General features: G+C 38.6%; 1 protein-coding gene across 10 annotated transcripts in view; it reads left to right on the top strand.

Moving 5' to 3' along the window:
- LRCH3 (leucine rich repeats and calponin homology domain containing 3) overlaps positions 1–26,414 on the top strand; it is a 61,675-nt gene that overhangs the window by 17,511 nt on the left and 17,750 nt on the right. For 7 of the 10 annotated variants that reach the window (XM_082056762.1, XM_082056763.1, XM_082056769.1 and 4 more), the window contains exons 2-15: positions 6,143–6,287; positions 7,798–7,924; positions 8,690–8,795; positions 8,968–9,104; positions 10,060–10,169; positions 14,294–14,387; positions 15,257–15,377; positions 17,899–18,047; positions 18,943–19,019; positions 20,917–21,012; positions 21,449–21,500; positions 21,645–21,779; positions 23,036–23,083; positions 24,231–24,284. In XM_082056762.1, the coding sequence (XP_081912888.1) occupies positions 6,143–6,287; positions 7,798–7,924; positions 8,690–8,795; positions 8,968–9,104; positions 10,060–10,169; positions 14,294–14,387; positions 15,257–15,377; positions 17,899–18,047; positions 18,943–19,019; positions 20,917–21,012; positions 21,449–21,500; positions 21,645–21,779; positions 23,036–23,083; positions 24,231–24,284 (1,451 nt within the window). The remainder of the gene's footprint in view (positions 1–6,142; positions 6,288–7,797; positions 7,925–8,689; positions 8,796–8,967; positions 9,105–10,059; positions 10,170–14,293; positions 14,388–15,256; positions 15,378–17,898; positions 18,048–18,942; positions 19,020–20,916; positions 21,013–21,448; positions 21,501–21,644; positions 21,780–23,035; positions 23,084–24,230; positions 24,285–26,414) is intronic. The other 3 variants (XM_082056770.1, XM_082056768.1, XM_082056765.1) reach the window with 2 other exon arrangements.

The following is a 26,414-nucleotide window of genomic DNA, read 5'->3' as shown; positions in this document are numbered from 1 at the left end:
TACGTGTTTGTATTTAGTCAGTGTTTTTTATGGTGACACCTGTGAGGTTTTCATTTGTGTGCAAAAGAGAAAGCTAAACTACAGCAAATACACATTAAAATCACATGGAGAGAAAAAAAGGGAGGGAGAATGGAAGTTGGTGTTCTGTTTTCCTCTGATCCCAGGTATGACTGAGTTCTCTTATTTAGTATAATTAAAGTTCTTACAGATCTTTGTACATAGATTTTTCTAGTCTTCACAGAGAATGGTGAATGTTGCAGAGGCTATGCTCAGGAAGAGTTGTACTTGATTCATCTCTTGGTTTTATGGGATGTGTTTTAATGGAGAAGAGTTGCTAAAAACCAAAGCAAACAAATGAAAAAATCCCACTAGTGTAGTTGAAGCAGTTTGTAAGGTAAATTCTGCAAAACTCCTTTGTGTGACTGTTCTTAAGATGCTCTGAGTTATAGAAAAAAAACAAAAGCTAGCAAAGTTTCATTTGGGAATCTCGGTGTTGAAGGAAAAGGTAAATTGCTTCAAGCAAGGGATTTGTGAGAGTTCTTCAGAGAAGTGAAGGCTTTTCTTGTTTTTTAAAACCTTTGGCAAGAAGCTTTGTTATTTGTATTGAATGTTCCAAAATAAAAGTGTAGCCAGAGGAAATAGCACATGTGCAACTTTGATCCACACATCTGAAACCTGACAATGATTTGGCAATGATTTGAAACAGGTTTTAAAAAGAACAGTATTAAGCAGCTTTGATTAAAAGCGTGATACAAACCTTGTCTTTAGCACACAAGGCAGGAAATATACAGGGCTGATCACAGTGTGAAGTGTGATCTTTCAATTTGTTTTGCATGTTCTGCAGTACATTCTCAGGTGGGTGAAGCAGGTTGGTGGTAAACTCTGTGTTTCGGGGACAGCGGTGCAAAGTTGGCATGTGAAAGAAACCACTGACCTTTGCCTCATTTTCTGTAGCTGCAGAAATCATACACTGTTGATGTTGCAAAAAACAGCGGCTTGGAGATTCTTGGTTACAAAATGTTAGTCCATGCAAATGGTTAAAACGCAGTTTAATGCTGCTGGTACTGCTGCTAAATAGGAATGTGATCATGTGTATCAAGGATGGATCTGCTGAGAATTGGAATGTGGTAAGTGTATCAAGGATGTATGTCTGAATCTAATTTTCCGTCATGAAATATTGGGAATTGAAATTAGAAATTGGAGGATGTAGTTCATTACAGGGCTACAAAAATAATATAGGTGAAAACAGACTTCATTATGCCTGTTATTTGGGTATTCAGGCTTGGGCAGTGGTACTGTTGCATTGGCAGCATGCATCACCGAGGAAAACAAGGAAGAGCCTCATCTCTGGTCAGCAAATGCCACCTTCTTTCACCTTAGCTTAATAGTTGTACAACAAGTGTATCTTAGATACATGGGAGAATCGTTGGGAAAAGTTCAGGTTTGACAGGACTGGCTGGTAGAAGGTGAGTCAGGAGATGACATTTCTGAGGTTTGTTTTAAATTAGGGTATGACAAAAGTGGCAGTGTTAAGTCACAGCAGGCAGGAAGAGGTAAAAGCCACCACTGTGGTGTCAGGAAATCCTGCAGGTGTGAAATGAAGCTCTGAGGATGCCAATGGTTTTAGAGCTTAGAAAGGAAAACATTGCCAGGTACTGAGTACAGAGACCTGCAAAGTCAGAATCATATCAGAGGTATTCTTTTATCATGATTTTGAGTTTTCTTGTGCAAGAAAACAGTCAGTATAATAATCGCAGTAGCTCATCTGCTTAGGACTGTGCTTTCATTTTATTCATTTTCTTTTAGTAGCTTTATGGGAATGTTTCCTGAAAATCATTAGGATCACAAGGATTGCTCTTCTCCGATTTTAATTTCAAGTTCTGAAATGTTTGGCAGGTGAAACAAATCAATTCATAAAACTGGGATCAATACATAACAATGTGCTCCCAATGCATTTGGGAATGTAATTAATTATTCTAATAGAATTGATTCTAAATGTCGTCACTTTTCTCAAAAGATCTGGTCAGTGACGTTATCTGAAAAGTGTCTGTAAGCTGAGCAGTTCCTTTCCATGGGACAGCCTGACATGTGAGAGCAGTAGCTGTAAATGACAAGTTCAGGTGAGCTGCTTTCTGTATCCGCGAGGTTACAATTACATCAGCCACTTCAAGGCTATTCTTCGGTGTTTTATGAGAAGCTGATGATTGCGGTTTTGTTGTTATCATTGTGAAACTGTGGAATTTGCTTCTGGTCTTTGAGTTGCATGTGGGGATAAAAAGCATGTTTACACAGTTCCAGATTTTGCGTGTATTTCTTGAGCAGCTGTACTTTGTCCTCTTACAGCACTCCATTCTGCCTTTTTCCTTTTGTCACTATACTGGTTGTCAGCCCTCTTGGCTTATCTAATTATTTATATGAAAATATATTTCTGTCTATAAGTTGCAAGCTAATATATCTTAGATTTGTCTGGTATAAAAGGAAACCTGTGTTTTTAAGATATAACACATGCTTCCTAGTTTTAGGGGAACAGAAGCCTTTCTTGCCCTTCAGCTGTAGTCGTCCTAGTTAAGGACAGCACGTAGGAGCCAGTGTCACCATCAGGATTCACATCAATTCACAGATACTCGTATTGTTGCATTCATGCGCATTCATGGCTGGTGCCACACAGTGACAACAGGGATGTTATAGAAGGGATGATACATCGCGGGTGGGAGCCAACAGTTTACAGCTGCTGACATAATGTCACCATCTCTCTTATGCCAGCATTTCACCAGCATTTCACCAGCGGTGATTGCTGACTTTTGGTTTTGAACAGACAGCCCAAAATTGAGGCTCTGCTGGCTTACATTTTTAAATAAATAAATAAGATTTTAAATGTGTGTGGGGAACACATGCAGATCCCTGGTGACAAAAGGCAGATTTTTATCAACAACGTTTTGTAGTGCAGGCCAGGCCTAGAACTGGCCCTCATTGTCATAGTTAATTGGAATGGGAGTCGAAGCCGTATTCCCATCGGAACAGGATTAGCGGACTGGTCACATTAGCATCCCATGATGAATTGGAATTCACCACCACCCAGCTGGTCTCAGTGCCAGCAACAGTTGAGCTGCAGCTCCCTCTCTTTATAGCGTATGTAGCCAGTTAAAGTACCCGATACCCTGAACAGTGCAGTTTTATGCATCAGTGATTTTCCTTTGGAGACAAACTTTGTGTTACAGATTAAGTTAAAGATGTGCAAACACAGCCCTGCGAATGTTTGATGTTAGAGAAACATTCTTCTTTGAGCAGAAAGAGTTTACGTTTAATGCCAAATGATGCAACTTGAAAAGTAGTGTGTTCTCTAGTCACATATAACGTTGGATTTTATGGCTTTCTGAACGGAATCCCAATTAAGATGGGAAGGGTCAGTGATCTGGCTCCACTCTGAGATTTCATTTTTGTGTTCGTCCCGTTGGCTTTTTTATCTTTCACAAAGAGCTTAGTTCCAAAGAACGCTTCCCATCTACCAAAATTCCACATGATGTTGTCTTCAAGGAAACACATTCATTTTTAGCAGGCTAGAAGAACCCTTTTTAAAGGTAAGAGTAATTTTTAGCCCATGAAATGTGAACACAAATAAATCCTAGTTCAAATTATAATAGCCGTATTTCACTCATATGCATCTTAGGATATACACAAATACTTTACTGATTCTTTTCCACACATGCAACTTAAAGACCAGAAGCAAATTCCACTTTACTGATTCCTTTACTGTCTACAGATTCTTAAGCAGGTTCTACTCAGTCCGATTCATTTGCTGTTTCCACATAGGCCGGAGTTTGATGGGTGCATTAAATCAGCAAAATAATCCCTGCTGCCCGCGCTGTTGTTTTCTCCCTGGTGCTGGCACAGAGTTTATGGGGCTGTGCGATCAGGTGATCAGAAAAACTCTTGTATTGAATTTCAATCAGAGTTTCCCACAAACTCCGGCAATACAAAGGGCCTGGGATGAGCAACAGAAGTAAGAAAACTTTGGGGTTGGCAGTAGCAGGAAGCAGGATCCATCACTGTGGCCCTTATTTGCATTTTATGCATTTATCTGATGTTTTATCTGGATTAGTGTATGGTAAGATGAAGATGTTTATGGCAGCTGTCTTCAGCGATCTGTGAATACAGGGTCTTCTTTGCTCTTAGAAGAAAAAAAAGCAGGTGGAAGGTTGCGTCCCAAAAAATGGAAAAGGGGACAAAGATCTCAAACTCTTTTCTGTCATAAGGGAGTTAAACAATTCTAGATATGCAATGCAGACTTAACGATAATTGCTTCTGTTTTGTAATTTTAGCTCCCACTATTGGAGCTGGTCAGAAATGTTCATTTTAAAGTGTTTGGTTTTCAAAATCAAGTTTGGACGAGTTTAAGCTGACCTCATGTTTGAGGCTGACACAAGCTGCAAAGAAGCATGTAGTGTGTTTGGTTTTCTTTTATTATTAATAAATTTACTGTTGTTATTACAATTTCTTTTATACTCGTTGCAAAACAAACAAGGAGTTTTGCTATGTTCCCTGTTACCTTTTGGTATTGGTGGATTAGAAGTTCCCATTATTTTCATGTTTTCTCATGTATGTGCACTGTGTAACATCTGCTGAACTTGATACCCACCGTAGCCTCTGCTATAGTTGGCTTCAGTCACACCTGTAGATTGGATAATGCAGTTCCTTCCCACTTGTGCTTTCAAGTACAAAGTTTTTCACAGTATTTCTTTCTACTGAGATTTTTAATTACTGGTTGTTTATCAATAGTAGCTGATGGCTTGTTCTACACCTTGATGTAGACCTAGAGTCAGCTCCAGCTGCCCTTGGAGTGTCTTCTTTTCCTTGGGCAACTTAGAGCAGCAGACATGGGAACAGTGCGAGGCAGGATAGCTGTCAGTTTGTTGTATATGTTTTGGGGTGGGAGCTTTTATCCTTTTGTGCTGATAAGGAGAAAATGAAATACAAAACAAATAAAGAAAATAGCAATTAAATTTGGATTATGCTTTTTTTTTAATCCTTCGTGACACCGATTCAGGTCAGATGGGTTTTTACAACGGATGTCTGCCCTCCCTTAAAAATGTAAAGGTGAGATGTCAGTTTATTAAACAGGCATTGTCTCTAGGAACTCCCTGCTGACACAAGGTGTGAGAATAACCCCTGTGAGAGTTAAGCGCTGGATGTGTTTGTGAGAACTGTCCTTTGGCATGGATGAGCAAGAGCTTTTCTTGACCTTTACAGGAAAAAGAACCCTTGGCAACTGCATTATTTATCACAATGCAGCTTTTACACTTAAAAGAGAGTAATACTGATGGATATTTCATACGTACGGACTGGTAATTGGAACTGGCTAAGGAAGAATATAGATTCTTCAAATACAAACATTTGGTAGTGGTTTTGGTTAAACTTGTGTCTCTTGCCAAGCAAGGAATGTATGATCACAAAGAAACAGTAAACCTTACTGCTGGCAGCAAGCAGAGCATTTCTCTCCTGCTGGGGAGATCTTTTATTGAAAATCCCTCCATTGCTTGGTTGAGATTACAGGCTCGAACTAGTATCTCCTTCTGAAGGAGGGAATGATTTGGATGGAGTACAGTGTGTGCCTCATGCTTCCCCTGTTGGAACTGTAACCTACAAATATGCATATATCTATATAAAGGATATATTTTAGATCAGAAATCTGAAGCTGAGATTTCCATATAGCAGGGGGTACCTTAGTAGAGGGCTAGCAGAAAAATACTTTGATTCTTTTCATGACAGCACTGCCCAGCCAATACCAACTCCATAATCTAGAGATGGTCCTGGAACAGAGATTTGAAGCTGGGCTTTCAGCGTCTTAAACCATCTTCCTCTAAGCAGAAGGCAGTTTGGGATATTTAAGCATGACTATGAAAGGAATGTTCCATCTGGCTCTCCCTTTTTCATTGCAGATGTAAGATTTTAAAAGTTCTTGATTTATTTTGTGTGTGAAGTGAGAGTTGCTTCATCATCCTGAAAATTTTGCAGGCAGGACAGTGAAAATTATTCCTGTCCAGTTGTTCCATCACCGTGTGTGACGGCGAATATACAGACTATACTTGTCCTCGTGAAGTTTTAAGACAGCTTTACTGAATGTTTCTTTTTTCCCTCCCTTCAGATTTCTCCCGGAACAGACTGTCAGAGCTTCCAGCAGAGGCATGTCACTTTGTCTCCCTTGAGAGTCTTAACTTGTACCAGAACTGCATTCGATATATCCCAGAGGCTGTTTTGAACTTACAGTCCTTAACGTTTCTAAATATCAGGTAACGATTGTCTCAGAAATTTTGCTCTAGCATCAGTAGTCTAGGTTTATAAATGTTGATGCATCCATAAGTAACGCTAACATGGTGTGTAATCTTCACATTGTTATATTGTATGTCATTGATTCAAAGCAACCCAAACCAGTCTTACCCACTTAGGTGGATCAGGGAGCGTGAGGAGTAAGCAACAGCTTGTAGAAGTGGAGGATGAAGAGGAAAGCTAATTCCAATGTAAAGGACTCAAAAAATTAATTCCAGTAGTTTTCATGTGAAACACAGGCATGCAGACTGAAAAGAGAGGATGGAGCTTTTGGACAGTCTTCACAATTCGGCTCTCGGCAGCTGAATAAGGCTTATGCAATTGACCTTTACCTTCGCTGTACTGATGTCTTTTAAAGATCTTTCTCTGCCAGCATTAAAAGCTAATTGCTGCAACTTGGCCTGTTGGTGAAATTCAACTGTGTACAGTGTCCCCCATTTGTAGAAGGTCTTTTAAGAGGTGTGGAAAGTCATTCATCACGAATTGGCAGTGATATCTATCACAAAAGTCTTCAGGCCATTTCCTTCTGCTGTTAGACCTCTGCCAATTTATGATGCTTATGTTTCTTTATTTTCTTTTTTTATTGATGGTGAGAATTGTAGGAATAGGATATGAATCAGGTATGGGTTTCCTATTGCTGTGATCTCCAGTAGGTGCAGTCCAATTACCATCATTTTACAAACTGCGCTTGGTTCGCCTGTTGCTCAGAACATCTCTTTTTTTTGCCTTAATAGTAGGGAAATCAGTGTTTCAAGCATGAAATGATACAGCAACGTATTTGGGTAAATTTCAACACCCAATCAAAGCCTTAGTTAAGGTCCTAATAGCTTTGCTTTTAATTATCCAGTCACTCCTCCTTGTTACATTTTGTTTTGGAAGGACATCTTTGTCTTTCACAATCCATTCTTATTCTGCCTGATTCTCACCCGAGGTTACAATCCAGTCATGTGACCTCATATTTGCTCTAATAGTGGTTTATTATGAAATGCCCAAGACTGTATTTTGGAATAGTGGAATCTGTCGTACCAAGATTCTTGATCCACATGACTTTCTGAATATTTAAAGTATATTTCTAATTGAGTAAGTAATGACTTTCTCTGTGACATTTTGTGTGTGCTGAGCCGCAATACTACCTGTCGTAAGGGATTTTGCAAAACACTGTTCAAACACACTCCTTTGTGACAGGGGTGGCCAGTTATCAAAAGCACGTGAAAAGACAGGAAAATATCATATTCCCCAGCACTGTGTTTGAAAACATCTGATCAGGCTTGGTACTTGATATTCAGAGTTTGTTCACACATCATTAGATAAAGCAAGTAATGAAGAAGGGTTTGATGGAACTAATTTTACAGTAATTATATAAAAACTGATCATCTAAATGGATGCTTTTTGCATGTGTCTTTCATTGCATTAAGATGTGAGGTGATTTCTCATTAGAGTTCTGATAATTTTGTTTTCTTTCTGTCCAAAAAGTCGCAACCAGCTTTCAACATTGCCAGTACACCTCTGTAGCCTACCACTAAAGGTTTTGATAGCGAGTAATAATAAGTTGGTTTCAATACCTGAAGAAATTGGACAGCTCAGACAGCTGACAGAGCTTGTAAGTATACAGTTATTTTTTAACTATTACTGTTCAGTCTTTGATTTTTAATTGATGTGTTTAATAGGTTTGGAAGTGCTTCAGAAGAAATAACAGGGTTTTTTAAACTGATGCTATCTGGGCATGTGCAAGATCAACATCACATTTCTCATTCTGCTGAGAACTTTGTGGTTGTAAGCCAGTCACTTGTATGCAATAACAAGTTACTTAAATCTGTTCTTAGCCTAAGGAAGATTTTTATTTGCCATAGTATCTCCAGCTATGTTTTGACTTCGTATAGAGGTGTTAGAAAAATGTTGGAAATTCTCTGAGATTAAAAAAATATATATATATTGTAGTAAGATGCCTTGCACTGAACAGCAAATGCTCCACGTCATTTTAGTGAAGAGTCTTCCCTGTTTTTGAAAGGAAGGCTGGGTGGAATTAATGCTGTTGGTGCATTGTTTCTGGCAAAAAGCTTTTATATAGCAAGTTGCACTGTCTCAAATAACATGCAATAACTTGAATGAGATAACTTGAAATAGACTTCTATATCTGAATGCTTAATCTTTTAAATCTTTTATTGCCCCTTATATTTAAAATTAGAATAATGCTTTACATCGTCAATGAGACGTAATGAACATAAGGATCTGAGGTGTTGTGTAAATGGTTGTCTTTTTATTTCAGTCCCTAAATAAAATGCTATATATTGTAATTAACAGAGGCTTACCAGTCAGTGCTGGTAATGTCAAAACCACTAACTCATTCTTTGCTCTTGCTTTGTAGGATGTGAGCTGTAATGAAATACAGACAATACCTCCGCAGATTGGCAATTTGGAATCCTTGCGGGACCTAAATGTCAGAAGAAATAATTTGGTGCGTTTACCTGAAGGTGAGATAAAGGCTGTCAGTTGTAACAGCAGAATTTTCAAGCACTTCTTTATTTCCAATGCACTTTTCTTCCCCTGAGAACTAGAAGCAGTGTAGTTGAATATTTTGTCAAACACATATTTTTATACTCTTGCTTTTACATCTACTGAATTGTGTTTATTTTCTATCTGCAGAACTTGCTGAGTTACCTTTGATTCGATTAGATTTCTCCTGCAACAAAATAACAACAATACCAGTTTGTTATAGGAACCTCAGACATCTGCAGACCATCATGTTAGAAAACAACCCTCTCCAGTCACCCCCTGCACAGGTAAACTGCAGCAAGGAATTCGGATGACAAGTTCAACTAACAAGGGCAGAACAAAGTTAACAGCTGAAGGATTATATTACAAACTTTATTTAAGAACAAGAGAACTTTAAACAGATTGTATTGTCTAAAATGGTTAAATACACAGCACAGGTTGAAAAATCTGTTTTTCTTACTTTACTGTATTGGTAGTCTCACCTGTGGGATATTAATGAGAATTCCACTGTTGGTATTGTATTAAAGTTAGCTGAACATTTCTGCTTTCATTGTAGGAGAGAGAAAGCTCTCTTAGGCAAGAGTGGGTTTTGTGCCACTCAGGTGTCAAAATTTCGACTGAGGCCTCAGTGCTGCTCTGTGCAGGTTCACTTTGCAGCAAAGTGCTCAAATTGGCCTTTGAGCTAGAAACTGCAATATGGTTAGTGAGTAATTTGATTTTTAATGTGACTGTAAAAGCCCTCGGGTCTTTTAAGTTCTCCTGTGAGCTGCTGCTTCCGAGTCAGCAGTGGCACTTGCTAAGACTGGTGGCTTCAGCAGGGCTTTGCCTCTGTTTTGAAAGCCAAGACGGCTGTTATTGGCTTCCTTCACTGTAAACTGGAGCTTGCTCTGGCAATCCGCCACTGCAGTTCAAAGCTGGGCATGGGTGGGATGCATCTGTTCTGTTGCCAAAGGCATAAATTCTAGCACTTGTAAATGCTTATGTCGTGTTTGCATGGGGAAATTTCAGCATCCAGCTGACCAAGTTGTGTGCAGACCAGGTGTACTTGAAGGACAACTTCCATTTGTCTCTCACGGGCATCCTGTGGTGCTCCCCTATAGCTGTTTCTCTAAAATGTAGTAAGATAAGAATATGCACTGGTTGACATAAATATGCCTATTTGTTAATCTCAACTACAGGTTAAATGTCTGCAGTACTTTGAAAACGTATTGTCAAATTATACTTGTGTATTTTTTTTTTAAGATATGTATAAAAGGAAAAATTCACATATTTAAATACCTGAACATAGAAGCATGCAAGATAGCTCCAGACTTGCCTGATTATGATAGGAGACCCATGGGATTTGGATCCTGGTAAGTTTGGCACAACCCGAGTTCCTTGTTTTGATGACATTCGGGAAAATTTTATCAGTTATCTGAGTTAAAAAATAAATCCAAGGCCTGTTCATTGGTAAGTGCATTGATGGAGGTGGCTTTGAAGAGTATCATGTGTGTTATCTCATGGTGTATTCTAACAAGATACCACTACATAAGAAGCAAGGAGCAGTTCAGAAGAAAACCTGGGTAATATCATATGAAAGGCAGCGTAAGAGCTGATACACCATAATAACAGTGTGTTGGTATCTTCATAATATAGGGATTGTTCTCGTGTTGTTAAGGTGTTCAGTTTATGAGATCTTAATATTTTCCACATCCTTGCTGAAGTATATCCCTGCTGTGATTATTTTTAACCTTCTGTACAGAATTTTATAACTGCTTGCTTGAACTACAGGTATAAGTGCTGATCTCCACCCCGTTAGTAAACTGTTATTCTTGGCAAACTTTCACTTGGCACGATTCTTTAGCATTGTAACACAAATATTGGAATAGTCAACCATATCAGCTGCTAAATTAAGATGTCTAGAGAAAAGCAGCAGTTAAGATTATTTCTTTTACATGATACAGAAGAAAGGGAGTCAGTAAAGTATGAAACTAAATATATATAAAAAATACCTCGGTCACCTTGGAAGGTGGTAATAAGGTGTGAAGGAATAAGTTTCCTAGCGGATATACCGCTATCTGAGCAGCAATAAAACACAGATCAGAGGGTCTCACGATAAATCATCATGGGTCAGATCTGCGAGGAAGAATTTGCATGAGAGACTGACAGAGTGATTCCTCATCAGCACTGAATGTCTTAAATTATTTTTCTAGGTGAGGTCAATATATAAGCATTTTATGAGTGTTACTCAGTTTCTTAGAGCTGTTGCAGATGGTTTCTACATAATATTGGGGATACTGTCCTGTTGCTGAAAAGTCTCTAAATGTTAAACTGTCATGATCTGTGTAGCATAGTTTATTTTTTTTAATAGAAACTCCAACAAAATCAGTGGGCTTTGTGATTGCTGATTTATTGTTGTCTGTAGCTATAAATTACTTTGAAAGTTTTCATTTATTTGTGAAATGAGAAGAATTTATGTATTTTAATCATAGCTTGGAATTATGAATGAAAAAACAAGTGCAGAACTGGTTGAGGGTGCTTTTCTAAACTTGCTTCCAGATTCAGCTCATTGAAATGAGCTTCAGCTGCCTTCCCTGTCGCTGTATTTCCATCCCCAAGAGGAGACAAGAGTTGGTGATAGAATTATTTGTTGTTACCATACTGGTTTGGGCCTTTAGTGTTGCAGGTGGTTCCTCACATGTTCTTATGGAACTTGGGATGTGAGAACTAAAAGCATTCAGCTACAACATAGTTAATGTTTCCAGGCAAGTCACAGGAGCTTTATGTTTGTTATCTTCAAAAGTGACCAATAGAAATATCAGGCAGTACACCTAGACTTTGTTGCGGTTTTATCTGATAAGCGAGGTGAAATACCATGGAAGTTAAGAATCTGAAACTGAGTTGTAGAGATTCTTAAAGTTTAAGGAAGTTTCAGTCATGCTGTCAGTTGACTCTTGATCAAACATTTTTTAACAACGAAGTTGTTAACGCTGCTAATGAAACAAGATATTACGGCAGGAAGTGTGGTTTGGAGGTCACTGTGCAGCTGATTGTTTTAGCTTTGTCAAATTATATCGAACTGTTTGACCAGAGTGAAATCTTGTATGTTACAGGCCTTTTCTACATATAAGCTATGTGAGGTTTATCTCACAGCAAGTGTTGATCTGCTGCAGTCAGTCTCTCATTTGCAACACTGAAGTTCAGAGCAGCTGAGGATGGCACTGGAGTGAATATATTGATGGGAGGCAGAACTGTCAAAGCCGTGTAGCAGTTCTTTAGGCGCTGAGGCAGACTGCTGTAGTCCAGAGTTACAAGGCTTAAAATATGAAATATGCATGAACCAATGTAGTGGGTATTCTGGGACTTGGGCAACTGTTCTTTCTTAGAGGAGGTAAAAATGTGTGGTTTAGGGTGGCTTTGGGGCTGTGTCTTTGAAACGTTGGTAAGTGGTGTATTTCCTTTGGCTGTTGGCCTTACCAGACATTCGGTTTCTTATCCTTTGACTTCAAGCCTTATGTAGCTTCCTGGATAAGTTGTAGTTGCCTCAAAATGCTCTGATCTATCCAAGTGCCTTTGTTGTTCCTTGCAGCTTGTTGATCAGGGAGGAATAAAAATCCCAAGTCTCAGCTGATTTTGGGATGTCTGCTGTATGATTATAAACATGTGAAGTGTGCAGCATTGCATAGCTGCTTTTAGATATGAGAGCTGGTGAGAGAGAAAGCAGCTTTCATGTTTAAAAAGAAGAGTTCTGGGCACAGTGATTAAGAATTTTTGAGGTTCCAGATAAACTTAGTTGTAGATTTATTGCTTTTCAAAATCTCTAATTGAAAAGGATTAAAGGAAAAAAAAAAATTGTGTCAAGGTACTTCCCCAGTTTTGAGATGTAGCCAAAGAGTCATTTCAATACTCTTCTATTTGCAATAATTGTTCATCTTCGAACAGGGTTCTCAGGAGATTCTGAAAATATTGCTGCCTTTATATGGTATTATACTGCAGATGGATTTTTCTTTGACTTAGAGTTTAAATCCAATATTTGAGTACTGTGAACTGTTAGCCTAAGTATGGTTCTGTTGTCAGTGGTTCAGGTTAATAGTTCTTTAACTGCACTGGGAGATTTCATGATCCTTCTTTTTCTTCCCCACCCACAAGAAGTTTGGTTTGGTTTTTTGTCATTCTTTTTTTCTAGGCATTTACTATGCAGGTGATCTTTCTGTTGAAATACAGGGCCATAAAGGTGGAACTCTTGAGTTAAGCAAGACTCCGTGCAGATGCAAGAGCTCCTCTTTTGGTGTACGTTTGCAAAATCTAGATCTGCATAGAGGCAGATGTATTCCCTAACATTTTTCATCTGTAGCCCTCCATTCCGCCTCTTAGTGTTTTGCTGGTTTATGTCTATCTGAAATTTAAAATAGCCCAAGGTAACAGTCTCTCACTGTTGTACAAAGTCCCGTGCATGCATACGGTGCTGCATGAATTGTGGTAATAACAGTAATAATAGTAATTTGAAAATAAATATTTCCTGAAAGAGGGATTTCAGAGGCACCAACAACTTGAGAGCAATACCAATGAGAAAATGACCTGCAATTGAGTCACCATGGGGTGAAGCAATTAGCTTCCTGAAATTCATTTGTCCTTGTGTATTATGTAGTAATTACTGCTGCAGTTCTCCCGGGGGCATCGAGTGCCAGCAGGACAGTGGAGCTGTTGTGAGATGCCATCTGCAGAGGATCAGACACGTCCCATTGTCTCTGTTGCTGGAGCTCTCTGCAGCAGTTGCCAGACTTGACATCTGTGGTGGCTGTACTGCTGAATTACGGACTTTCTGAGCCCAGAAAGTTGGAGAAGAACTGGGTGGCTGCTTGGTTATGTGTATTGTAGCACTGGACACGTGTCTAACACCTTTTGTCTAGACATGGCATTGACGAAGTCAGGCTCTCTAGATGAAAACTGTACTGCTATATTTATTATATTATGAAATATTTGAAATACTGTCCAGCCTTCTGCACAGTTTCTTAGGTAGGTGATTATGATGAAGACAGATGTGTAATACTTTCTGCTTACTTTTGTGTTGAAGTGTATTCTGATACACCTGTATTTTTAGTAATTTTGCATGGATTTGTGCTTATTACAAAAAAGTTTGTGGGACAGCGTTCTTCAGCCAAAATACATGAGTAGCAGAAAATGGAAGTTTGACTTGTTAAAAAGTGAAATGACAGACCACTTTGCATTTTGCTTTGTCGTAATTCCTGCTTGGGAAATGTTTGAAGTATGGATATATACTTTGGATCAGATTAGCTCTTAAAAGGCCAGGCCAGGGCAAGCTGAGTGACTGTGTTTGTAGCTGTAAGAATATGCCGCTTGTTCTTTGTGGCAAATGCAGTCTGATTTCTATTACGCTGAGCTTGCGAACGCGCTGCAACTGTGCTTGGTAGCTTATTGTGCTGAGAAGCGTTTGGTGGTGTTTGTGTTACTCTAACCAAAACTGTGCGTTTGACAGCCATGAAGAACTCTATTCCAGTCGTCCCTATGGAGCACTTGATTCCGGCTTCAACAGCGTAGACAGCGGAGACAAAAGATGGTCAGGGAATGAAGTAAGTGTTGCAGCTTTATTTTTGTTGAGTGCAGTAGAGAGAAGTAACAAGTGTGTGTCTCGAAGCATGTTCAGTAGGTAACATGTATATGCTGGTGTGCAGGTTGCCTTGAGCCAAAATTATTTGTCATTTTATTGGAGAAAAACAAGCATAATTATATATGGGGTGGATGCAGAGTTGGGAATAATAAAAGAAATGTGCAAAACTGCATGACATATTAATTTACTAGAACATAAAAGATGAGAAAAAAGGGGTTCCTCCTTTTTAAAAAAGCTTATAACTGTATCCTATTACAATGTTGAGTCAACTACAATTACTTGTTAGTAGTTGTTTGGATAAAATGAATCTGAACATGAAAATTAAGCTTCAAAAATGAAACGGAAATTTCATCTTTGTAGCTCGTTTCAAATGTTAAAAATAAAATCTGATTGCCACTTAGAAGCAGGAAAATGAGATGCCTTAGCAAGAAGACTGTCAATTATACTTCCAAGGAAGAAGATCCCTTTTCTTCTTGGGAAAACCAGGAAAGGCAGTAGCTAAGACCTGAAGTGTTTCAGTGAGTTACACTCCGTACACCTGCTTGCACTCCTACCTTAGTTTTTGAAAGGATTCTAGGAGTTTCCATCCTGGGATGTTTTCAAGCACTTGCAGGTATTGCAGAGCAAAACTGTAGGCAAGCTGTTTTCTCAAGAAAGCTTGAATATGTGATTTTAAGACCAAAACTCTATAGCTATATTTTACTTGAAGTTAGGGTTTTATAGGTGCAAAACAGGACAGTTGAAGTAAAAACACAAATCAGTAGGTAGCAGCTTACAAGGTGGTGTTTCCAAAGAAAAGCGTTTCTTGACTTCACTGTTTGTTTTGTAAAGCCAACAGATGAGTTCTCAGATCTCCCTTTGCGTGTGGCAGAGATCACGAAAGAGCAGAGACTGCGAAGAGAAAGTCAGTATCAAGAAAACCGAGGGAGCACCGTCGTAACTAATGGTGGAGGTAAATAGTGAGCTTTGGCTAACCATATTTCTTGCCATCATTATTAAGGTTCCCAAATACTTGCTATAAATAGTAGGTTGTCTAAAGAGGAAAAAGATAAAAGTCTGGGTGTAATTATACAAAACCACGGTTGTGTAAACAGTGTAAAAACATTGTTGTATTAAGGACATTACAAGGCAAAATCAAATAGCATCAGAATTAGGATTACCTGGGAAACTTTGTTGGCATATGTGCTACGTTAAGGTCTCCAAATACAAAACCAGTATTTTGGAATCTTGAACTTCGGTGCATGGAGTTTTGCTGCTTGAGCTACGGGTGAAAATTTACAGCGGCAGTAGATTGTCAGTGCTCTGCTGACTGCTGTCACAACGGCATGAGCAGTTTTGTCAGGGAATTTCATATTTCTAAGTAGCAAAAGTGCTTTATTCAGTAGCCTTGGATTTTAATCCAAACATGCAAGCCATCTAGGAGAGACTGGTGTTTGTGAGTGATGTTGCTTTTTTGCACGTTCTCAACTTGTCCTGCAGTCTTTTACAGTAGCACTCTTATATTTTTTCAAGACGTGATAGCACTTCCCATGTTTCTTGATCTCCACAGTCCTTCTCAATTTTAATATCCAATAATCTGCTGCTACCACTGGCTCACAGTTCACTCCTCTTCTTGTTTATATGTCCCAGTTTTAGCTTTATTCCAGGTTTGGTTTTTTTCAGTCATTCCTCCTCCATTTTGCGCTACTGATTATTAGATCTCATTGCCATATACTTTGATTAATTTTTCTTCTTTGTCTTCTTGGCTGCCTGTTTTCCATTTCCCCTAATGGCTCCAGTTCATATTCCCTGAGTGTTGTTTTTCTCAATTAGTTTTAATCTTTCATGCACAACTCCCACTTTTTCTTCCTTCTTCCCTCCTCATCCCCGCATCTTTTGCCATCTTCTTTTCTTGCTCGGATTCTTCTCTGTCACAGTATCTTGTTTGCTTTGCCACCTTTTAGAAATCCTGCAGCGTTTTGGTTGACTCACTCTTTTACGCGTTAACAGACAAAAAAAATCAGTTCAAACAGCTCAGTTCTGGCAAATTTAGAAGAATTGAAGACATGATGTTACGGGAAGCTGTGGGCAGCCTTAATAACAGGTAGTGCTGCCAGCTCTGCCTCTAAGGCTGACTTGATCTTTTTCTTTGGCATTTGCACACCAGGGATCTCAGAATCCCTCACTAGATACGAAGATGAAGCACAATCAGTTTGTGAGTAGGAGTATCTGAGAGGGGCACAAGTTGGAGCGTGTGCCTGTCAGTGATCCAGGAGATCCCTTCCAATTTTACTTTCCTAACACAGATACTAATGTCTTTCACCTTCTACTGTACCGTTATTATCATCTAAGTTTAATAAGCGAGGATGGAAAGAAGGGATTATTTTTTTGTTTTGGTTTGTTTTGTTGGAGATTGAAACTGAGCTGGGGATTGAAGGAAGCTGAAGTATTTTTGGTTTGGATGGTTGTAGTAGCAGAGGAGGTGGCTTTGGCGGTAACAGTTGCTAGATTGTGTGGTGAGGCAAAGAGAAGTCTGGTTTAGACAGGCAGGAAAGGGGTGGGGGAGTAGAAAAAGAATGTCTGCGAGGGAGTCTGCAGCAAGTTTGAGGAGGTTTGTAAGAAAAAGCAAGCTCTAGTGCTCAGAAAGGGAGCTTATGCTTTCCCTTGCATCCCCAGCACTGCATTTTTCACCAGGGTAGTTTGCTCAATGTCATGACTCTCAGAATCCACGTGCAGAACGTGTAAAAGCAGGGACAAGTGAAAAAATTGCCCTACATAATATCGCCCACACAAGGGAAAAATCAATACGAGCCAGACAGTGCTGTTTCTTGCACTAATTTCAGTGGTTCCCGATTTCTTTTTTCATTCCTCTTTTTAAAACAAAACTGCGGATGTTTTTATGTTGTTTTAGAGGGGTTTTGTTGCTTCCTGTGCTGCCCTTCGTTATTTCCGCATACGCATTTTAGATGTATTGCGTTTGCATCCAGATGACTTAGACGTGCTGCCCTGTGTTTTGCTGTTGTAGTAGTAAAAACAGAAGTATCTGTCATATCCATTCTAATTTTTTCTGACAGAGATGAATTGGAACCAAGAGAAATGTCTCAAAATGTACACAAATCATGGTACAGTCTTGGTGTTAGCTGACAGATTTTGATAGATAGTGTTTGATATTAAAAAACAGAAAATCACACTATGTACTTTAATGTTTCAGTCACTGCAAAAGTATCTGATGCCAGCAATATAAAAGTGGGTGCTTGATACATGTTTTTCATTGCTTTTTAAAAAGCATAAATTTTGTCATTATTTCACAATCCGATGTTTAACAAATGTTAGTGGGCCAGGCAAAGTTCAAGAGTTTTCAGGCTGAGTTTTCCCAGACGGAAGAAAAACAGTAGGGCCTTAGTTCTTGACGTTGCTTTTTTGTCATTTTGGGTTTTTTTCCGCTGCTGTTGGTTGTCTAATTATGGGTGTTTTCTTTGTGTGTGTATGTCAAGTGGAACATGATCTCGATCAGATCGACTATATTGATAGCTGTGCCACAGAAGAGGAGGAGGAAGAGATGAGACAACCCAAGTGCACGGACTCGGAAAGCCTCAGCTCGCAATTCGTGGCATATATCGACCAGCGGCGGATCTCCAATGAGGTGATGCTTTTACTTAAATGAGTTAAATTCTTATGCCTTAGGAAAGCCTTTGTGATGGTATTCATGCTTCTCATCCTCAGAGGCTTCCTTTGGTGTTCTGCCATTTTTTTGATTAAAAAAAAGAATAGGTTTGATCTGGAGAAGGCGCACAGTGTTGTGCTTTGTGGAAGGTCAGAGCTGGAGTGTTAAGCAGCTCCCAAGTGCCCTTTGGGATATGTGGAATAAGGCTAAACTAGCCACACTGTTTTCCTGTCATGTGAGCATGTGCTTCAGGCATATGTGAAGTAAATGGTTTTTCCAGAGGAGTGCTGTCTTCAAAAAACATGGAAGTTGCTGCTCCCAACTGGTAATGGGCGATATCTAGAAAAGTGTTAACATTTACTTGGTAGTACTGAATATATACTGGCTTTCTCAAGGGAAAAATGTTAATTGTTAGCAGCATAAAGATTTAGTACAGGCATTTTGAAATTCCATTCAGTTGGCTGTTCATTTTGCTTATAAGTTATTTGCCAGTAAACTAAATCTCTTGCGCATCTATTTTAAGTTTAGACTAGGTTAAATATTCAGAGTTTTCAGAAAGCCTACTCTTTGCAGGGAACGATTGTTTTCTCTCTTACTGTTGATCAAGGCTCTGAACGCATAGATACAGACTTGAATATATGTATGTAGTCGCTTCTCTGAACAAAAACACCATCTGTAGTTTCAGACCAACCTGGCATGAAACTTGTTCTCAGTCAGTAAAAGCATACAGTTGAATGAACAATTAGTGAAATTATTGCTAGACAGGTTACAAGGTGTCCAGACAGCTCTTTATGAATGTCTAGAAACAGTAGTTACAAATGTTGCAATGTTAATGTACACTATTCTGAGCAGCCTTCTGTGTTATTTTACTTAGAGTTCACCAGTGAAACCTGTATCCATCAGAGAATTTCACAGAACAGAGGATACAAAACGATACTTACATCAAAACAGGTAAGAATATGTGGCAACAGTAATTTTATCCAAAGTTTCATGCTGAATGCAGAGTGCATATTTACTGAATGTGGTTAGAAAATGACATTGTTTCCTGTAGCTTCACCAGAGATGCACATAGCTCTCTAAGTTATTGCTCCCCATTAGGAGTTTCTATCCTAATAATGGCAGTGACCAAAGGTTCAGCCAACACTCAGCTTTAAATTGGTTGGTTGAAGAAATCTGCCAAATTAAATTGTGTCCTCTTAAACTGATTTCATGTCTGCTTTTTATTTAATTTGTGCTTCAATTAAATAGTTGACTTAAGCTATATTACAAAAAGGACAGAAGAGAAACGTGTACTTCAGGTTTAGGGGAAGAGTTACCATGGAGTGTCTGTGCTGTGCAGTTGCATTCTTGGTTGACTCTTGGTAGCTGTATTACTGCGGGGGTTTAGTTTAATTTGAAATGTGCTTTTCTGTGCCGTAATTGTGAGCTTATATCAGGGGAAGAAGGAATAAGATGAGAGTGCTGAAAACAGCACACTTAATTTAATGGATTAGACTTATTGAATTATGTCCATACTCTAGTGATTGCTTGGCTTATAGAGGGAATGCTTATCTGTAAAACATAGATCAGAGTTGGATGGGATATAAATGAGGTGCTTTGGTTTGAGAAGAGACTTTTGGGTGTCTGATTAAAAGAACAGGAGTTAAGCAAATGTATAGCTTCTTGCTAATGGAACTAAAATCAAAATGGATAGAAACTTTAATACACCACTGAAGCATTTCAGTATTCTGTGGAGTGAAAGCAAATGTACAGGGACTCAGCAGAAAATGAGCCCAATTGTACTAAAGATGTTTTTCCTAAAAAAAAAGACAACTGCTCGCCATAAGCATGTCATTGCTTCTGCTGTCAGTAGAAATTAATTTTAGTGGCATTCTAGAATGGCATGGAAAGAGAAAATGAAAGCAAGAATATTGTGTCAATTTTTTCAGAGTTACGGCAACATTTTAATAGGAATTTTGAAATGTGCAAATACAGTAGCTGTACAGATACATGCTGAAGGAGTTGCCCTCCTTTATATCAGCATTCCTTATCGCATAGTGTCTACAAGTAAGGCATAAAATAATACAGCAGTCTGCCGTGTTCTCCCCAAATAAAGTGAGTGCTCTTGGGTTGAAAAACTGATTGTTTATTTGTGTATTTATTTTTCTAGTTGAACATTTGTGGCGAACATGGAAATGCTTAGACTTCACAAACACTGGCTTCCATGACATACATGAAGGAAATAAGAGGAGGCTTGTTAGCCAGGAGAGAGCTGCTGTTTACGTAGACAGATTGTAATGGTGTAAAGGAAATCGTGGTTCACCAGGGTATCCAGTGTTGTCAAAATTTTACTTAAGGATGGCAGCGGATCTTCATGCAGAAGCAGTTAATCAACGTTCTAAATGAACTGAGCCACTGAAAACAGGTCCTGTTGTTGCCTTAGAAATTGTGGAAAAACAACCAAATGACAATGAGTACATTTTTATATTTTAAGCTTGCATTAGTCAAATGTTTCATTTGTGGCAACCACAAGCTGTAAACTGCTTCCACAATAATTCTGTGCAAATGCCTTGACAGGCAGCCTCTGTCTTTGTTTTCCTTCAGCATGCTGGAGCCACTGGAACTCTTAGAGCTGGATGTAATGCAAACTTTACTCAAAACTCCTTACGTTACTTGTGCAGTAATTGTGATCTGACTTGATATCACATGATTTCTTAAGCCATCCTAAATTCACCTTTGTGGTTATCTGAAGCTAATTGTCTAGGCAGTTATTCTTACAAAACCATCTGTAATCTAAAGAATAATTAACCTTACAGTAGTTTATGTGCGTCAGTGGCCAATGCCACTTCCACCTGGTGTTTACCCACAGGGATACTGATGAAATACGAAGACCTGACACTCTAAATTTGATGCAGGACAGAGAGCAGCACCGAGTACTAAGGAGTTATGTGGACAGGACAGAGAGGTAGGGAAAAGAAACATAGAGTTTCTACTGATTAATCCCCTTTTGCCCAAAAAATAACTGTAGTAGCCAGTTGCTCCTCTAAATGAGGATCCTCTGAAAAGTTCCTGGATTGGTTACTTAACTAGCTTTTAGAGAATGGGTATAAAGTACTGGGTATCTCAGTGTAACAGGCCCAATGTACAATCCCATTGGTGCATCCTGAGCTGTAGAAAAATAGTGTCACAATTCAGGAGAAGAGACAGAAATGACTGCACAAAATCTGTCAGTGCACAATGAGTTAAATCGGTATCGCAGCAGTTGGTTAAACAGCTTTGCTTCTAAGCGGTTACTCTTCTGATTTGATGAGATGCTTCTGTGTCACTGACAACTCAAGTATAAAAATGTGTTTATATTTAAGATAAAAAGCATACTTATTCTCTGTTTTTCCCTTTGTCAGACCCCCGCCTGATTCACCCTACTTTCTCTCTCTATCAAGTCACCACAGTCAGGTAACACATTGATCTCCACTATTTTATTCCTTTGGATGCAAACCCAACCTTATGTTAGCCATAAAACGTGTGCTGTTTTCCCCTAACCCACCTGTTTTACCCCGTGGAGCTCTGTCCGTACAGCCTGGTGCGGTTTCGTTGCAGGTGACGGATCCCGAGCTGCACCGCAGGCACGTAGAGCGGACCCGTCAGGAGGCCCAGCTGGCAGCATTTCGGTACGAGGAGGAGAGGATGAGGACAAAACAGATCCAGAGAGAAGCTGTCCTGGACTTTGTTAAGGTACCTTCTTTTAGTACCTACTTGATGCTTTATATTTTATGAATGCCCTAATGAAAATTATTTGCCAAGGTCATTAATACTTGTGTGTTGCACACTTAGGCAGGTGTGGCATTTTATAAAGAAAATGGAGAAATAGCATTTGGTTCCACTCGACGTTGGTGCTGTAGCTGAACGTAGAGGAAACTAGAACTGGGGAGGAAGATGGAAGAGATTTACTGAAAATATGATTGTTGTAAAGAATTCTGGTTTTATATAGTCTCAAGTTTTCAGTTGCATGGATGTGACAGGTTTGTTATAAGAGAGAAGGGGTGGGGTCTTTATTTGACAAGGCATAGAGGCAATTCAGTTTTGAAGACAAATATGGCAGAGAAGAAAGCAATCGTGCCTACAAGAAGATAATGTTGCCTGATCTATTTTAGTATTTTATGATGCATAAATAAATTACCTCCAGGTAAAGCACCTGTGCAAGTTTATGGTACCTCAGGTATTCCATGGACACTGTGTCTTTGCTTTATCTTTCACTGCAGTCAGTATGAAGTAGTCTGCTGCTTAACGTCCAAACTTGTTTGCATGCTAGTTGACTTAAATGTATTTTATTGTTTATTGCTCTGGTGACCTACCCAGATCTTGCCATCACAAATTGAAGAAATGTTACAGTTAATATTTTGGGCTTGGATTGATCTGCAGAGTGGAAAATGATGTTTTGTTCCATTTATGTAATGGATGCGGTTAATTTAGAAAAAGGCTTTTAGCTGGCTGAAACTGGCCTTTCCGTTAGCACCGATCTGAGGCCCCTGGCAATGTTGTGTAGAAAAGCTGCTTTTCTTAAAGATTCAGCTCAGTCTCTCAGTTAAAGACTGTAGATATTTAGGATGCATTTTGTTCATTGGTGAGCCTTTGGGGATTTTTGGTTTTGTTTGGTTTTCTTCTATTGCCTTTGTTATTCATGAGCACTTTATTCTCAGCAATTAAATTCGTCCCCTGGGTTATATTTTGGGTTTATTATGCATCTTTAATATGCAAAACCAATTTGGTTTTTTGTTTGTTTTTGTATTGAATAAAGGCTTATTTTTTTACTAATAATATCTGAAGTTTCAGCTCAGTGGAAACTTGAAATTCCCCAAGGCATGTTTTATTTAAAAACTGAGACTACTTGTGTTTTAAAACACTTCTAAATTAGGCTTGTTCTTTCTGAGCTTTTGTTGCTATGTCATATTACTTTAAATTAGTTTTACATTTTTCCTTTTTCTCTATAGCAAAAAGCATCTTTGAGTCCTCAGAAGCAAAGTCCCCTGGATAGTGAGGTAAGAGTCCTATAAGAATTTTACCAGAGAAGTCAGCACCTGAATTCTTATCCCTCTCCATCAGAGATGTTTTTCTGATTGTGGAGAACCCTTCAGGACTGGGTTATAGTTTAGTTTTTTCACACTTACTATTAAGCCGTGGATTGGGGGTTGGTTGGTTTTTTTTGCTTATAGGATCAGTCTAATATTTCCTTCTGTTCATGTAGATTGCCTGTCCGAGTGTGCTGTTCTAATGTTTCCTGTGTGTTTTCTATGTTCAACGCAGAAAATACATTTCATATTCCATTTGAAGATGCTCCTTGCGAGCAGTACAATTAACTTTATAATGGGAGGATTCAGACAAGTTATTGTGTTGCAATCCCCTTCACTGATCAGCGCTCTCCCAGCTTCCTATCATTGCATTGCTAGTGATCCCAGAAAGGTTCAGTGCTAGAATTTTGAGGGTTATCAGAAAAAGAAATAAATACAGTTTTCATAAAGTTTTACTTTAGTGTAGTTTTATAATCAGAAACAGTAAGTCAGTAGGAAACAAAAAACATACAAGGCTCAATCTTCCAGAATATACAGAGCAGAGCCAACGACATCTGTTTGTTCTTTGCTTCAGATTTCTGCACAGTAATAGCTGTTCCATGGCTCGCCATCCCCACTTTCCTCCAGGGGCAGATAATTCACTTGGCAGTGTTAATCAGATAAAAAACTTTTAATAATATAATGAATATAAATAGTTCTTCAGCAGCATTTTCCAACTAACTCTTTTTTAATTAGAAAATTACCGAAACATGGGGTAATTGAAATAGTTTTTGCTCGTTTTCCTTCTTAATGTTCTTCTGTTCTTAATTTATTCTTTTAAAGGTTCCTTTGTTCTACCACAGTACGAACTGTGAATACATAGCTGTCTGCATTTGCTTGAGACAGCACAGAAAGCAGAATAATTGATTCCCTAAGTAATACAAATACACTGTAACTCGTGGGTCATGTGGCTATATATTCCACCACAGTTATGTATACGCTTTATGGATTTTTTTTGTAAAGCCTCACAATGCTGTAAACAAGCAGCACATGTTCCAAATTGTCTGTCTGTTCACATACTGTGTGTTTCTGACATCCTGTGTGTTTCTGACATTACTCCATCTCTCCCACCTCCCAGTGTCCCTTTCCATCCAGAAGGTCTCAGCATACTGATGATAGTGCCTTGTTAGTGGTAAGATCCTGCACGTAACGGCCTTTTTATGTGGCAGATTCTAGAGCACAGAAATAACAACGTGTTACGGTTGTCTCAGATTAGACCAACTATTTTAGAGCTAATCTAAATAGCATAAAACATGACCATCTTTGAAAAGTAGCTAAGCTGTGAACTTCAATATTACAAATATGTTGATACTTGTACTGTCAGCCATTTGGTAACAACATAGTGATGTTTTTCCACAAGATAATTAACACTTTTGCTGAGAGCAGAAGGAAATTACTGATATTAAAAATTCACCTCTAGTTATTCTGGTCTGATTTCTTGTCTGTTTAGCTTGCTTCCTAATTGACGTGCTCTTCAGTGGCAAGTAAGCAATTTTATTGCTTCGAGTACAGCCTTCTACTTCAGCTTGTCTGCATCCTGCATGTGGTGGTTAGAAATACTTAGTATCTTGGTAACCACATCAGAGAGCAGGGAAAAACAGCTCTGCCTATGAATGCTACAAATCACAAAACAGACCTCACACTTTATTGTTTATTGATTAAGATGTCTTTAAAATCATCTACTTTGAACACTTAGCAAAAATAAAAACCTTTATGTATTTGATTCATGTTTTATGCTATTTCTTCCTTTATGGCATCTTAGTCATGTAGCATAATTAAAGAATATAATTGATGCCATAATCCATGTCTATAAAAGAAAAATACACCTGATTTGCCTGCTGTTGCATGTCTGCATGCCTGAGATTTATTTTCTTAATTCATGTGCTTCCGTTATCTGCCTTAGTTTTCTTTAGGCAGTGCTCTCGGTTCGAACACTTCTCTCCAGAACATGTTGCTCAAGATATTTACTGTCTCTTTATTCAGACTTTTTGGTTTTCCTGCTTTCACATGATGAGCACTGTGGGGGAGAAGAAGAAAGTTCATAATATTACAGAGAGATTTAGTTGTGATCATGCATGTGTCTGCTTAAAGAAATCACAAACAATTAGTGTATAAAAATGTGCTTTCATATTGAGATAATAAGAAACAGGAGAAAAGCAGTGGCTTTGGTTAAGTGTTGATATTCTGTTGTCAGTTAATTCATCTTTGGAATGTGTTTTAAAGATACCTTTAAGGACCTCATTTCTATTTGATTATGCAATCCCATGACTTTTGTTGTAAATTAATATATAGAATTTTACATTATGTTGCTTGGAATTTTCAGAAATTATTTTGAAACTGGCTTCCATCGCTGTTTGTTTCCTTTGTGTCGTTAACCGCGTTACATCCTTGCACTTCACAACGAAGCGGACAGGCTGGTAGGGAAAGATTGAGCGAGTAATAGATTTGAAAGCAATCATTTCTCTAGTCATTTTTTTTCCGATTCCTTGCTCTTTTCGGCAGCAATAACCTATAACAGTAGATGAAATACAGGGTTTTCTGACCTACTGAAGTATGATCCGTAGCTCTGTTTTGCCGAAAAAATACACACTCTGTCTAATGGTGACATATGCCAGGGCAGCTGTTTCTGGCAATTGTTGTAACTGGAACATTAAGACCAGGCTTGATCATGAATTTGTGGCGTTTTTGTTTCCACTAATGTATTTTGTATGGTAAAAACTTGCTCAACCACAAAAAAGTGTTCATTAGTTTGCTTTTAAAAGAGTCTGTTGTAAGAGTTGAAATTACTTTTACCTTCTTATATTCTATTGCATTTCATTTGACGTTTTCCCTTATGGATTTGAAATTTAGCCAGGTCTTCTTTCTGAGGATGGTTATTTTCCTGTGCCAAAGCATAGAGGCATTTCATGACAAAATTCTCTTTGTTAATGGCAGTTTTCAGTACACATTTTCCACTTCCATAGCTCCCTCTCATTTTCTCTCTGCAGAAAGTCTGCATGCAGTAGTGTGAACTTTACCTTACAAAACTTTCGATGTTGAAACTTGAAGATAGGTTAGTTTAAAAAATATAAATAAAAATAGTTCTGCTGCATTTTTCACTGGTTATTCTAGCTTTATGATGTGGGGATAACACTTTGTGGCAAAAGAGGAGAGTGGAAGTATAGTAAAAGATCTTTCGTTCAGCATTTCCCTTGTTACATCAGAGCTCTGTAAACTGAGAAGTTGCTTTTCTTTTACTCTAAATGATGTTTTCAGCTCAGAT

This window comes from Streptopelia decaocto, assembly GCF_964273445.1.
Source record: "Streptopelia decaocto genome assembly, chromosome: 6".
Lineage (NCBI taxonomy): Eukaryota > Metazoa > Chordata > Aves > Columbiformes > Columbidae > Streptopelia > Streptopelia decaocto.
The sequence above is the reverse complement of the archived record's forward strand: the minus strand, read 5'-3'. Positions and strand labels throughout refer to the sequence as shown.